Raw genomic sequence first — 13,525 nt, 5'->3', positions numbered from 1 at the left:
CGGGCCCCGCGGGCTCCCCCGCAGCCTGCGGGCCTTGAAAATGCAGAACTCGGGGCTCGCCCCGCGCGGAGGTGTGACCCGCGGGTGCGTGGGTCTGTCTCTCGTGTTTTCGGGCCGTGGTGCCCATTAGTATGCAGCGTGCATCCCGCTGGTGCAAGGGAATACGTCGGCAGTGCCACATGTCCGAGTTAGTGTTGATGCAGAGCCCATAAATTACACCCGAGTGTTCGCTCTTCCACCCCGGGGCTTGCGCTTGATTCCGGCTGGGGGGTTGTTTTTCGCTTTTCGGGGAAGGAAAACATTCTCGGAACGCTGATTCGGTGTCAGCCGCGCGGTTGTAGGGCTCTAGCGAGAGCCGAAGCATGCACCGCTTTGGAGCGGGTAAGGAGCAGGGTACGAGCACGGGGCGTCCTCTGACTTCGGCTGGGCGACCGACTTCAATGGCAGTAGCACGTCGGTCTGCGCAGCGGTACCTGTGTCCTCACAGCCCTCAAAAACAGAAATGCGTTTCTGAATGAAACCGTGAAAGCCGCTAGGGTGACCGAGTTGGGTGAAAATCATGGCAAAATGGTAAGATCTGCAATCCATCACTTCTCGTTTCCTCGCCTCCTGTTTTGCCCCGGAATTCTATTGTTCTTGATGTTTTAAGCTTTTCTGTGGTTGGGTAAGTGAGGAAAGGTGTGGATTCTGCTATGCATGTTGCCATTGATTTACAGTTTGCTTCTCTAAAACTGCTCTGGTAACAGCTGGGTTGCAGCCTTGAGAATGAGAGAATGAAAATATGCAGCAGTGTTACAAAAGAGACTGGGATTCATTAGACCCCTTCACTCGAGCCCTGATTCTGCAAATGTTTAAGCACATGCAGTTTCACATATCTGAGTTACCCACCGAGTTCCACGCAATTACCACTTCATATCAAAACTGTTTACAGTATCGGGGCCACAGAATAGGCTTACCAAATCCGGTTGAAATTAGACTCTTTCTAGGTTTCTGTCTAGAATGCAAAGTTTATTCGGCCATTTATGTTTCTTGGGAAAACATTCGGAGATAACTGAGTCTCACTGTTTAAAAAGACTCTGGCATCCATCCTGTAAAAACCTAGACAGACGTTTGTCAGTGAGTATGGAAATACTCCACAGTGTATTTGCAGTGTGTTAAGTATGATATAAATTACATGCAAAAGTCATAACCTCTTAATAGGTAAGCAAAACTCCAAGTTGCAGTTCTGACCAACGCTGCAAATGTCTCTCTTGCGTATGTACGAAGTAAAAAAGAATATGGGACTGACTGCTTCTCCTTCTCCCAAATGTAAATGGCCGAAAAAAAATTTAACCTTTTTTAAATAGAGGAATAGTTATCAGATATGTTATTTGTGTCTCTAGATCCATCACATATTTATGATGTCCCATCAGAAGGATTGTATTTTTTCCTGGAAAATTAGTCTCGGACATTAAAATAATTTTTTGCATCCTCGATGCAGTGTTCCCAAATGCTCAGTACACCTTTTAATGAAAGTCTGTGTGGTAGGTACCAAAAGTGACTTTCCGGGAAGTTTATTTTGGCTGCATGAAAATGATCCTTATTCACGCTTTTTTGGAGGTATGCTAGGACTAACATTCTGTTTCCTTTCATGTATAAATTAAATCATTATAAAATCCATAGGGAAAATATAAATTCGTAGGGCTAAACTAAATCATTGGCCTCACACAGTGAGAACTGAAAATACAAAAGCTTTGTACCTCTCCAGATGGAGGACTCGCTTCTGCAAACATGGGCGTGTGAACGGCTTCAGCCATGTAATTCATTCATGTCAAAATTGGTGGCACTTGCTACCGGAATTCTAATATTCATATGCTGATGTTTTTGAAGAGTGATGAACCGGAGAGGGAATTTATACATAATTTTATAAAGTTTTAACTTATGCTGCTGTAAAACAGCATTCGCATGTGATCCTCACTATTCTGCTCAGTCAGAGATTTACTAAATGCTGCTAGTTGTTGAATTTATTAAAAGAAATGTAGATACTTGTAATGTTTTACTACCAGTGGTTAGTGCCATTTATGTATTAAGAGTACAGGACTGTGACCAGGAGTGTATTTTATGTGGTTGTGGAGAATGGTGTTCACAGTACAAACTCCCACTGAATTTATGATAAACATATAGGAGTGCTGGAGAGGAAGCTAGTCAAAAGCATGGGGGCAGTTTTGAGTAAATAGTTTATCAAGAAGATGATTTATAGGGTTGGAATTTAAGGGAGCTTTGTCATCATTTTTTTGGTAAAACATTATGCTGTGATTATTTAGTGTCTACATTAACGCAGTGGCTGTGCTTCATAGCACGCTAAGCCTTATGAAGGATTTTATATTCAAAATCAAGGCAAAAAGGACTCTCCTCTTCAAGGGTAATCCCCACATACTCTGGTGGTGGGTTATACTGTGATACGCACGAGCTTAGTTTGAGAACGTGCTCGTGACTTCAGGCCCTAGTCTTTGAAATTCAGACTTAAAATTTGATAGATGTTGATTCCAGATGTCCGTGTATCTTCCTTCAGTGTAGTGAAAAATGAAATTAAATTTCAACAGCGACAGCTGAAGCCAAAAGGAACTTACTAAATCAGAGGCAGAACTGGATTCTTACTTGAGGTGGGACTGATAAATTCCCTGAAACCTCAGAAAAGGGAGGGCAGAGGAAGGAAGTGCTAGGAGTGAAAATTTGTCAGGCCTCCTTTGGTCAGGAGTATTTGAAATAACTGTTGGATATTTCAGTCTCTATACAGTAGGTCTGCTTCCCCGTGAGAGGAAATGTTGTGTTACTTTACTGAACAGTCCTAAAGCTGGTTTAGCTGTCTGCAGGGAATACTGTCTAAGGTGGAGCGGTGTGATGTCCTACGTTATGCTGCTTTGCGTAGTACTGCTGATCCTTCACGCTTCAGGCTGCCTTCGGTAATAAAGACAAAGCTCTGGGTTCAGCTGTACGCCTGCCTCTTGGTAAAGTTTGACTTGTGTCCTGAATATGAGTTTTAAACAAATAACAGTGAAATTTTTAGGTTGGATTGCCCACTTCTTACTGTTCTTTGCTGTAACATATATATTTATTTATTTTTAAAGAGAAAATGAGCTATTAACTTAATGGGCCTGGGAAAAAATGAATTAACGTACAGTTTCTTAACGTAACGATGTTGGTATCCTAACAGGTGTTGCTCTCATATCGCCCAAAAGTGATTTTCATGCTTCAGCTCAGGGTTTTCTTTGTATTCCCATACGATGTCAAATCCACTTGAGCCCCATGAAGGCAGAGTGACTGGAATAATGAGTGTGCTAGAATTTTTAGTATTTTTTTTTGTCTGTGCTCTAACTAGAGTTTTAAAAACGAAAGCCACAGTTGATCCAAGTTTGAGAGCTCATCCCAGTGTTATGAAAGGTGGAGAATTCCAGGTGAAGTACAGATACCTCTTGCTATTGCTCAGAGTCAAGTCTGACTGAGTGATCAATAAAAGTAACATCCTTTACTTCTTTTTGTGCCAGGGTGGCCATGCTCAATTATTTTGTGAGTTTTCTGCAGAGCAGGGCAGGTTCACTTAGAGCCCTTCTCACTGTTGGCAGATGGATCTTTGTTTGATCAAGTCTTGCATTTAGTGAAACTTGGATCTGATAAAGTGGAGATCTGTTCTGAGCAGCATGGCAGGCTTTCAGTGGTTTTCGCTCGTGCATCTTTTACTGTTTGCTTTTTCCTTCATGTGTATTGTAATGTTGTATGTTGGTACAGGGAGTTTGATAATTGCTGTGTCTCTGAGTTAAATGGGAGGTGAATCTTAGGCGTGGTTTTAAGCAGTTCTTGTGCAAGTTTTATGCATTATGCAAACGAGAAATACTTCTAACTGCTGAAGTGGAGATGTTAAGAACCAAGGGACAGATAAACATAAAATAAATGGAAATGTTTATCCCAACTGTAACGAGCATGAATTGGACATTAAAGTGGTAATAGAGTAAGATGGCTGTGTACGGGATATGCTGGCTTTCACCTCCAGATGTTTGCTCAAGGACTTGCAATGTAAGGCACCAGAATTAATGCAAGTTCAGTATTTGTTACATAGATATTAAGTTGCAGAGGCAAACCTAAAATACAGCCTGTAAGAAAACTAATGCAGTGTTGCACTGATTGAAATTTTGTAGGTGGTGACAGTGGATTGGATGGGTTAGGAGGACCAGGAGTACAACTTGGAAGCCCTGATAAGAAAAAGCGCAAAGCAAACACACAGGTAAATTCCCTTTGGTTCTTTTGATTTCCTAATAAATAGTGTCCTCGGATGTTGTTTGCTGGTACGACTGTCTCACGTTGTTCAGAATTTCAGTCTATTCTCACAAATAGCGGTTACATACAAAATATTTCGGTTGTACTGTGAAGTTTAAATCTTCATACTACTAGTTATTCTCACTGAAGTTATTTTAATCTCTGTAGGTTGCCAAAGACCTATAAAGAGAGGAGCACAGTGAGACTGCAACAACTTGTATTTTACCATCTGGATTTGATTCTGAGACAGACTTTCTTTTAATGACTTTGTAGCCATTGGTAGAATCTGTACAGCATGAGTAGTTGCCATGAGACTACTTTTCTTCTTACTTTTATTCCTGTACGTGTAGGTTTGTAGGCTAATGGATCTGTACAGTTTGTTAACGCTTTGACCAAACTCTTGGCATATTCCCCAAGTGATTTTTCAAGCAAAAGCTATGAGGCAGGTTCGGCTCCTTTCCAGTGAATCCCTGCAATTTGGCATTTCAGTACAGCTTCTGTTTCCAGAAAAGGAAGCCTGAATACAAAACATGTAAAGCAATTAGATATCTGTAGCGCAGAATTTTCCTTTGTGTGTTTGTTCAGCTTTGAGCGAGAGTATCTGTTAATTTGGTGCTGCCCAGTGAGAGTAATTTTATTTATGTAGGTCAAACAATCACTTTCTGTTAGACCTATCCAGGTTCCATTGAGATGTGGATCTCTTTTCCTTAATTTTTGTTGGTTTTGTGTTAAAGCAGTCATGGTGAAACCTGCTCTGAGAAAGAATTGGTTAATTTAAGGGTTTCAGACCTCTTTCCTGGTGGAGCTTTCCTTATGTTCTAAAATAGTGATAATTGTAGAGGGCATGCAGATTAGTTTCCTCTTCTTTTCTTACCAGGTTCACAACTTGCAGCACAGCAGAAATTTTTTGGGGGAGAAAAAAAAAAAGTTCAGTCTTACTTTATTAGTATTTAGGAGGAAATGCTTTCTGTGAGCACAGTTAGCTTGAGGGTGAACCAGCTAGATGTTCCCCACAGGCTAGTCTAAAATGAAATTCAATTGTATAGCTGCTCTGATGACATTTAAACAGCCTCTGGGCTCCATTAAACACTTGATTATGCTCTGCAACCAGAAATCCTTGTATTTTATACCTACTGACTGTGCTTTGCAGACTGCTGCAAGCACTGAGTGCCCATAAGAGACACCTCTGGTACGCAGAATATAGAAATTTCCCATATGCAGATTCCTATATTCTTTTTTAGGGTTATAGTAACATTAGGTTTGTATATTTTCATAGAAGTGGGCTGTCTTAAGAGATGTATATTCAGTAAAATGAACCCAAAACAAAACTAAGGAAATGCTTCAAATCTGTTCTTCAACATTTGGAAGTATTTAGTGCATGTGTTTAAGTGACACGTGACTTTCTGTATTGTTGCTTTTCTTATGTAAAAGATTAAGAAATAGAAGTCACATATCAAGCAGTGTTTTTCAGAAGCATGGTTGTGCAACTACACAATATTTAAAACACTGTGATTACTATAAATCACCATGTTATCTGGAACTCAAACTCCTCTCTTGCCTCTGTACTGAAATTTCAGACAGCCTGGCAGGGTACAGTGGGTGAGCTTTACACAACAGCTGAACTGTTCTTTTAGCAATAGTGCTGCTAATCCAGGACCTTTGTGGTTGGTCTGTCTTACAGGGAAATACTAAAACTAATTTAAATGTTGTATTTAAAATATTTTTAGGGATCGTCATTTCCTCCTCCATCTGAATATGCTCCACCGCCGAATCCAAGCTCTGACCACCTTGTAGCTGCAAATCCATTTGATGACAACTATAACACTGTGTCTTACAAACCACTTCCTTCAGGAAATCCATATTTTAGTAATCCTGGTTATCCTGGCTTTGGAGGCTATAACACTTTCAGAATGCCACCTCACATGCTGCCCAGAGTGTCCTCGCCATATGGTGGTTCTTACTCCCTCAGAAACCAACCACATCCCCTTCCTCAGAACCCTGTGGGAATGGGTTTTAGTCGACCCCACTCTTTCACCTTCGGTCCACATGATAACCCAGGTTTTGGGAATCAGCCACCTTACAGCAGTGGTCAGATAAATCAGAATGTCAATATGCCTGGTCAGCATTTCAGACCAAATCCCGGTGAGAACTTTGGCCATTCTGGTCAGATACCTCACCCCGATGTGCCGTCTAACTTTGGTCCTGGCAACAATCCAAATTTCCCAAATTCTCAGCTAGAGTCAAACCATTCTTTTGTTCCTCCACCAAACACTTACACCCAGACAAAATCATCAGCACAAAAGCAAGACTTTAGTCAAGGTGCAAGCAAACCGTCTAGTCAGAACACTGCTGCTCATCAGCATCATCACAGGACAGAGGACATTGTGAGTCAAGGTAACAGTGACCTAAAAAATGTTACTCGAAACAATGTGGTAAATCAGGATAATAGCCATTCTAATAGTGCTGATAACACTAATGCTGGCCATTCAAATGGGACTCAGAGTAAGTCCCGCCAGCCTCGAGGTACTGCTGAAGGATGCAACTCTGAAAAGAGCAGCAAAACACCCCTTCATCCCAGTCGTCACGGCCACTCGTCCTCTGAACCCGTCTATCCGTGTGGAATTTGCACGCACGAAGTTAACGATGACCAGGATGCCATCCTGTGCGAAGCCTCTTGTCAAAAATGGTTTCATCGGATCTGTACAGGCATGACTGAGTCAGCTTACGGCCTCCTCACAGCGGAAGCGTCGGCAGTGTGGGGCTGCGATACCTGCATGGCTGACAAAGATGTCCAGCTCATGCGTACCAGAGAGGCTGCGGGACCACCTGCCTTGAACACGGATGGCTGACACCGTGGATTGGTCGTAGGGCTTCAAACACTTGCTGTGAAGATTTGGTTACAAATTGGGTACTTCACTTTCTGCAGACAATCGGTTGTGTTTGACTTGCTGTCATCGTTTTTTTCTCTTTTTGATTCATAAACTTCCATCTCATAAACTTCTTTTGTACTCTTAGTTTTATGTGTGCAAATTTTTTTTACTTTTTTTTGTTTCTGATTAAACTGACAACTGGTCAGAAGTAGGATGTGCATTGACAATTTTATTGACTGAAAAATTGTGCCTGTATGTAATTTGCTAGTGTTCATGTGTTTAACTAACACTAGCATACAGTGCTTGGTTTTAATGGTACTATATTTGCAAGCACTCGTTACATTTTATTTTGGGGGGGTGAATGTCCATTACTGATGTTCTTGCTATCCTTTCTTTGAATATAGTGGGGATGACATGGAGGAATGTGCAGTACTAATAGTTTTCATTTTAGGGAAAATTAGGAGAATTTCCTGTGTGCTTTTTTCCTTATTTCGAATTAAAATATTAACACACTATTCAGAAGTCGATGACTTCATGCTTAGTAACAGAATGAAACCCACTAACTCCTAAACATTTGTATTTCCCTGAAAAGGCAATGATCTTATTTTGACTTCTCAGCAAATACTTGCTGAAGACTCTTTCTAGGTCTTGCAGTATTTGGAAATAGTTACAAAATATGATTACATTGGAAAAAGAACACATCAAGGTTATGAAGTCCAGTGCTTTAAATCTAGAGAATACCAAAACTAAGGTTGCACGTGTAACCTTAATCCATTTATCTTAAGCACGTACATTAGGGTACAGTCTGCATCTGTCACGGTTGTGCAGTCGTGCACCTCTCTCATCCTTTCTCACTGATGGTTCTAGGCTCCTGCCTCAGTGCTGCCTGAGAATTGTGAATTAACTAGTGCAGGGAAGGTCCTGCCCATCTTCTAGGGCTTCCAGCTAGAGCCTGCTCGGTCATCCTGAGCTTACACAGTCCACTTGGCATGAAGGAGAGTGCAAGGCAATCGAGAGTGCTCAGCACGGGCTCTGAACTGCAAGATAGTTTGGCCGGCAAAGTCTTAAAAGTGAATTCCCACCGCTGCCTCAGCTGGTCTTGCAGAGGGGGTGAAGGAAAATACGGCTTTCACATCAGGTGACTTTAGCTCACATCAGGAGCAGGTAAACAGGAGTTTAGCTGCTTTGCAAAACTTGATGTTGTGCTGACAAGTATGAATGGCATTAGAGCTTCGTGTGTGATGCTAAGAATTCAGGTTCAATATGGGTAATTTGATCTTATTCTTGATCTCAAAAATGCCCCCCCTCCTTTTTTTTTTTTTTAATGTGGGGAAAGATCTAGCCTTGAAGACTTCAGCCTTAGCAGTGTGATAAAGTTGCGTATGCAACTGAACGTGAATGTTTCCTTAGAGAGGAGTGTTGTTTTAACTTAATAAAAGATGACACTGTAATAACAGCCTCTGCTTGTGATACCACTCTGCTGGAAACTTAGAGTTTTTGTACAGTCAGCAATTAAATCATGTCAGGCATTACAGGTACTAGTCACATTCCTTAACGTGATAAACGGTTCAGGTCTGTAGTGCTGAGTGATGTAGGAGCCTCTATAGCATACAGTCAGCTCTATAAAGAGGTAGTTTTTATGGTAAGCTGTGCCAGTGAGTCACAGTAAGGCCTGTTTGCTAGTTCACCACTGTGTTTGAATTTAAATGGGCTCTACTGTGGTACTTTCCTGGAAGACACTGTGCAGATGTACATAACTGTCCCTGTTTTATTTTAAAAGTGAAAAGTTGTATACTTTTACTGGAGAAGTGTAGTATTGCCCTCCTTTTTTGTCTTGCCTCTCATCAGGAAAAAGGAAATTATGTCTAAAGTGTAAAAGACACAGTTCGTATCTTGAGGATTTCCTGTATGGAGGTGTAAAGAAAGTGTAAGGTAGATCCAGGGCTTCTGTTTGCATCACTATTTGCTTTATTTAGTACAGAGACTAAACTTAATCTTGTTTTGTTAGAAGAGTAATATTTAAAAACAAAGAACAAAAATACCACCAAGCCACAACCTCTGTTAGATTTACTCTTCCGTAGTTTTCTGAATGGCTGACCAACTGTTAGAACTTGCTTTTGATGTCTATAGTAGAAATTAAACCAAACCTTGTTTAGATGGATTTGCTCCTCTGTGTATCAGTTTAACCTCTGCAAAAATTTGCGCTGTGAAGGCAGTGGAGCTGGTTCAGACCTACAGCAATGTAAATTAAAAAACTTTGCTTGGTGAAAATTCATCGAAAGCTCCAATTATGGTGTTACCCAAGCGTGCTGTTCACGGTTCCTTTCTCACTCCCACACCTCATTCCTCTTGTGGGAAGATGTTTGGGGCATCTGTTCTCAGAAGTCCAATTAATGTTTTAACATTTTAGAGCAGACATTATATTTAAAATAGCCATCTCTTCCTCAACCCTACATGAGGTGTTTTCTGTATTAGCTAGCAAGACGTTAGAGTTTAAATATAGTGTTCTTACAGACTTAAAAATCAACTGGAGTATCATTTTGTAAGGCCTTAAATTGTGTATTTGTGAAACTTATTCTAACAATCTATTTTGGTTTTTGTAAACTGGTACTATGTTGGGTTTGTAACCCAGGAAATTTTCTGCGTTTGTTAACCGACAAATACAAGACATTAGCAAATGCCAATTGTATAAAATAAAAATAAATTAACCACAAACCCAACCTTGTTATCACACTGATTGTAGAGATACAACTGATTAGGATCTCCAAAAGTCATCCAGTCAATATGCTTGCCCTACTGATATGCTCTTGGCATACCTGGACTCTGTCTGGAGAGGGTTTGTTTTTCTCTGCATGTGTTGACTAGTAGTAGTTCAAGTATGCACAGGAAAAACAACAATCATGTTTTGTTAGTAAGGTATTAGGAAAATGTCAGCTGCTTAGAATTAGAAATTAGTTATAGGAGGGTGGGGGGGAGGGAGGGCTGGTTAGAATAGGCGAGGATTTTTGTAATACTCTACATGAAACAATTTGTATTGAACTATCATGTGCTTCTTTCATTACTAGTGATTTAGACTGTACTGGTGCTGCACACCAAAAATATCGCAAAGATTTTGTAAATCTTACAAACCTTAACATTTTTGTGGGGAAACGCCTGTGTCCTTTTTAAACAGCTCCTTGTCATGGTCAGAAATGCAGCCTATATTGCCCAAAATATATATTTTTTTCCATTCCCCCCCGCCCCTGCTGAAATAAATAGGTACTGGGTTGAACTCTTCTTAATACTTAGGGGGGGTTTGCTAGAGACCAGTTTTAAATGAGAAATTGTGTCATTTGCTCTTTAAAACACTTGTTCTATTGGTGGTAGGGTAAGTGACACTGTTGCATATATAGGCTAGAGGGTAGATAACAAAAGTCCTGTTTCTGGCTTTTTTTGCTCACCCCTTCTAAAACTTGAGACAGGCAGGTTAACTGTTTGTGCCTCAGTTTCTTTTAGAAGATAGAACTAATGCTTACTTCCCCAGGGTGTTCAGAGGCCTAGTTATTATTTGAGATCTTCAGATGAAAGACTAGAGGAGAGTAATAATGATTGCTCTATTTGAAACAAGAATATAATTTTGGGGGCTGCTCAAAGAAGAACAGACTTTGTGACCTCTGAGGTTTTTGGTCTAAGAAGCAGTTTTGTAATCACCCTTTTCAGGCTTGACTTCAAGCATGTGAGAATTCACGAGTCAGTGGAACTGCATGCACACAGCCAAGAACGTTTCAAAGTGTTTGCAGTTCAGGCCGATGATACTTGCAAGCAAAATGCTTTTTATGGTTTGAGATTTTTACAAAATCAATGGTGTACAAATGTAGCACCTTTTTAACCTTTGTCTTTATTCCAACTTCATACGATAACGCATCTGCATTCAATAGATCCCTTTCATTTTATAAATAAACATTGCCTGGCGGTAAAAGTATTTGGTGTAATGTTTTTAAAAAAGGACTCATGCTTCTTATCATGTTGTATGTGACTTAAATGACTGTTTCATATTAAAACTAATCTTTCCTTATGTACTGCTTAAATATACCTGTTTTGGGATATCAGTTCAGTACTTTTTATACAATCTTGAATGTGTTCCACATTGGTGACATGTATTTTTGCAGCAACTTTTTTTGTTTCGATTTTAAATTAGAGCATGTCTGAAGTAATACATGCATTAGTGCTGTGGTGTGTGGCAAAGTTAATGTACGTAATTCAAATTGGAAAAAGGTTTCCAGACTTTGTCCAACGTTAACCCTGTGGCCAGGGATTAAATTACTATGTAATACAAATTATTTCATATCACGATGTGTTTTAAGCTACTCTATGAAGTATGTGAAACATGATTGTTTATGGATCGGTAGCTTGCGTGGTATCTTGCATAGAATGAGGTATGATAGATGGTAGCAATCCATGGTAATTAAAACTGACTACCTTTCAGAACACGCAGCACTTCTGTGCATTGTCATCTCGTTGCCATAACTGTTAGTATGAATTTCTTAATATTATCCACTGACAAATGGGTGAACATTTGGTAATAAGCTCACGGGTGTGAAAATTCTATTCTAACGCTCTACTTGGTTTACAAAACGTGTAATTTTTTAATCTATTGGATGTGATTAGATATATGCAGGAGGATGTAGAACTGGATGTATTTTAAAGTTATTCTGCGATTACTAAGTTTTTTCTGAAGCTTTCTATATTAGAATAGACTGTTCCTTAAAATTGGAAAATTAAGTGTACTTAGCAGAACTCTTAAGGCAATATAACTCTCCTACACTACATCGTGAGTTATGCACATTCACTTCTTTGTATAGAACTCTGATTTCTTGTTGGCTTATGCTTTATATGGAAATAAAGGGTCCCTTTAGCGCCCTAGTGTTGTGTCATCAGTTCTGAGGTAATTAATTCTGAATGATGTTCAGCCCCTTAGAGGTGCTGCCTGTAGCTTAAAGTATTCAATGTCACCCTTGGTTTCCTGGTTCAGAAATGGCTTATCCCAAACATCACAGGGGATACCTATTTTTGTAATGTTTGCCATGTGTGATTAGTTTTCCTTTTCATGTTCAAACAAACTGTCTGTCTCAAAATAATTTCTGATCCAACCCCACCTTTTTACTCGGAGGTTTGTGCACTGTAATTCAGCAGTTGCTGTATTGGAGACAGTTTGGGATTGGAGTCATGAGAGGGGGTGTGTCTATTCGTAGACACTCATCTCCTCTTCTAAAGGATGGTCTAAATTTGAACTTCCAGATAACTTAAGGAGGGCAAGCTTTTAATATGCTACTTTTTTTTTCCTTTCTTGCTAGTTTTTTTCTGAAATGTGAAATAATACAGAGTTGTTGAGGGATTTTTACTTAAAAGACAGTCTCTCCTCCAAGCTTTTGTATATGGCCTTTAGAGCAGACACTGTGTTCTTTAGGGCCTTCTGACTTGGAATTTTTTTCTCCACATTCTCTTCCTTTCAGTGTTAAAGGTAATTTGAAGAAGATAAGTTACCAATCTACTGCCATCCAAACAGTGCAAAATATAAAATGATTAAGATTGTTGACATTTAGGGTTTTTGTTAAAAATGATGTGATATTTTACCTTTTAGAAGAACATATATCAGAATCTGATTCAAGTGTTCTTGGAAAATGTATATGGTAGATTTTGTCCAGCACTGTATGTAACTTTGTTGCTTTCTGTTGTCTGGTTTCAATTTCTTTTAAAATAAAGATAATTTTTGCGGGGAAGTTGCCTGTTGATTTTATGAAGATGATGTAATGCCTAGATAAACTCTTCTCATGTTTTGCCTGTGAGTAAGCATTTGGATTAGGCATAATCCAGCAAGAAACAGTATGAGGTGGTACTGATCAGAAAAGACAGCTCCTGCCTCTCTTGGAGAGGTCTGCTGTTCCGTAGAGGCATTAATCTGAAGTCACTTCAAAGCAGATTAGAAGAGGTCTTGCACCATAAGCCCCGTTTATTTCTCACAGGATGGGAGGGAAGGCTCAGGCACCATTTGACTGAATAGATTCTTTAGAGCTTTCTGCACTTGGGAAGAGATCATGCAAAGAATTATTTATTCTAATTTATAAAATCATTACTAAGCTATTCCTGTTTGTTGAAATGCCAGAACTAACACATACCAAATCAGTACGTTACCAAGAACGTTGGTGATGTCGTCCCGAGCCACACGTGCAGAACAGTTCTTTGGAATAAACCGCATCTCATAAAATGTTCCTGCTCTTCTTAAAAAATATGGAGAGATAAGAGAAATGAGAAAAAAAATTTAGAAAGGATGGGAGGAAAAAAAGTTATTAAAGAAAATGTAAAGTATTTAAAGGAGTTCCCCCCCC

General features: G+C 39.8%; 1 protein-coding gene across 1 annotated transcript; it reads left to right on the top strand.

The window, feature by feature from the left end:
• Positions 1-4,111: 4,111 nt before the first annotated feature.
• PYGO1 (pygopus family PHD finger 1) lies at positions 4,112-13,090 on the top strand. The gene is made up of 2 exons (XM_026856244.1): positions 4,112-4,258; positions 6,018-13,090. The coding sequence occupies exon 2, from the start codon at positions 6,201-6,203 to the stop codon at positions 7,137-7,139; it is 939 nt and encodes a 312-aa protein (XP_026712045.1). The 5' UTR covers positions 4,112-4,258; positions 6,018-6,200; the 3' UTR covers positions 7,140-13,090.
• The last annotated feature ends 435 nt before the right edge of the window (positions 13,091-13,525 follow it).

Source organism: Athene cunicularia (genome assembly GCF_003259725.1).
Source record: "Athene cunicularia isolate RWA chromosome 10 unlocalized genomic scaffold, athCun1 chr10_part1, whole genome shotgun sequence".
Taxonomy (NCBI): Eukaryota; Metazoa; Chordata; class Aves; order Strigiformes; family Strigidae; genus Athene; species Athene cunicularia.
The sequence above is the reverse complement of the archived record's forward strand: the minus strand, read 5'-3'. Positions and strand labels throughout refer to the sequence as shown.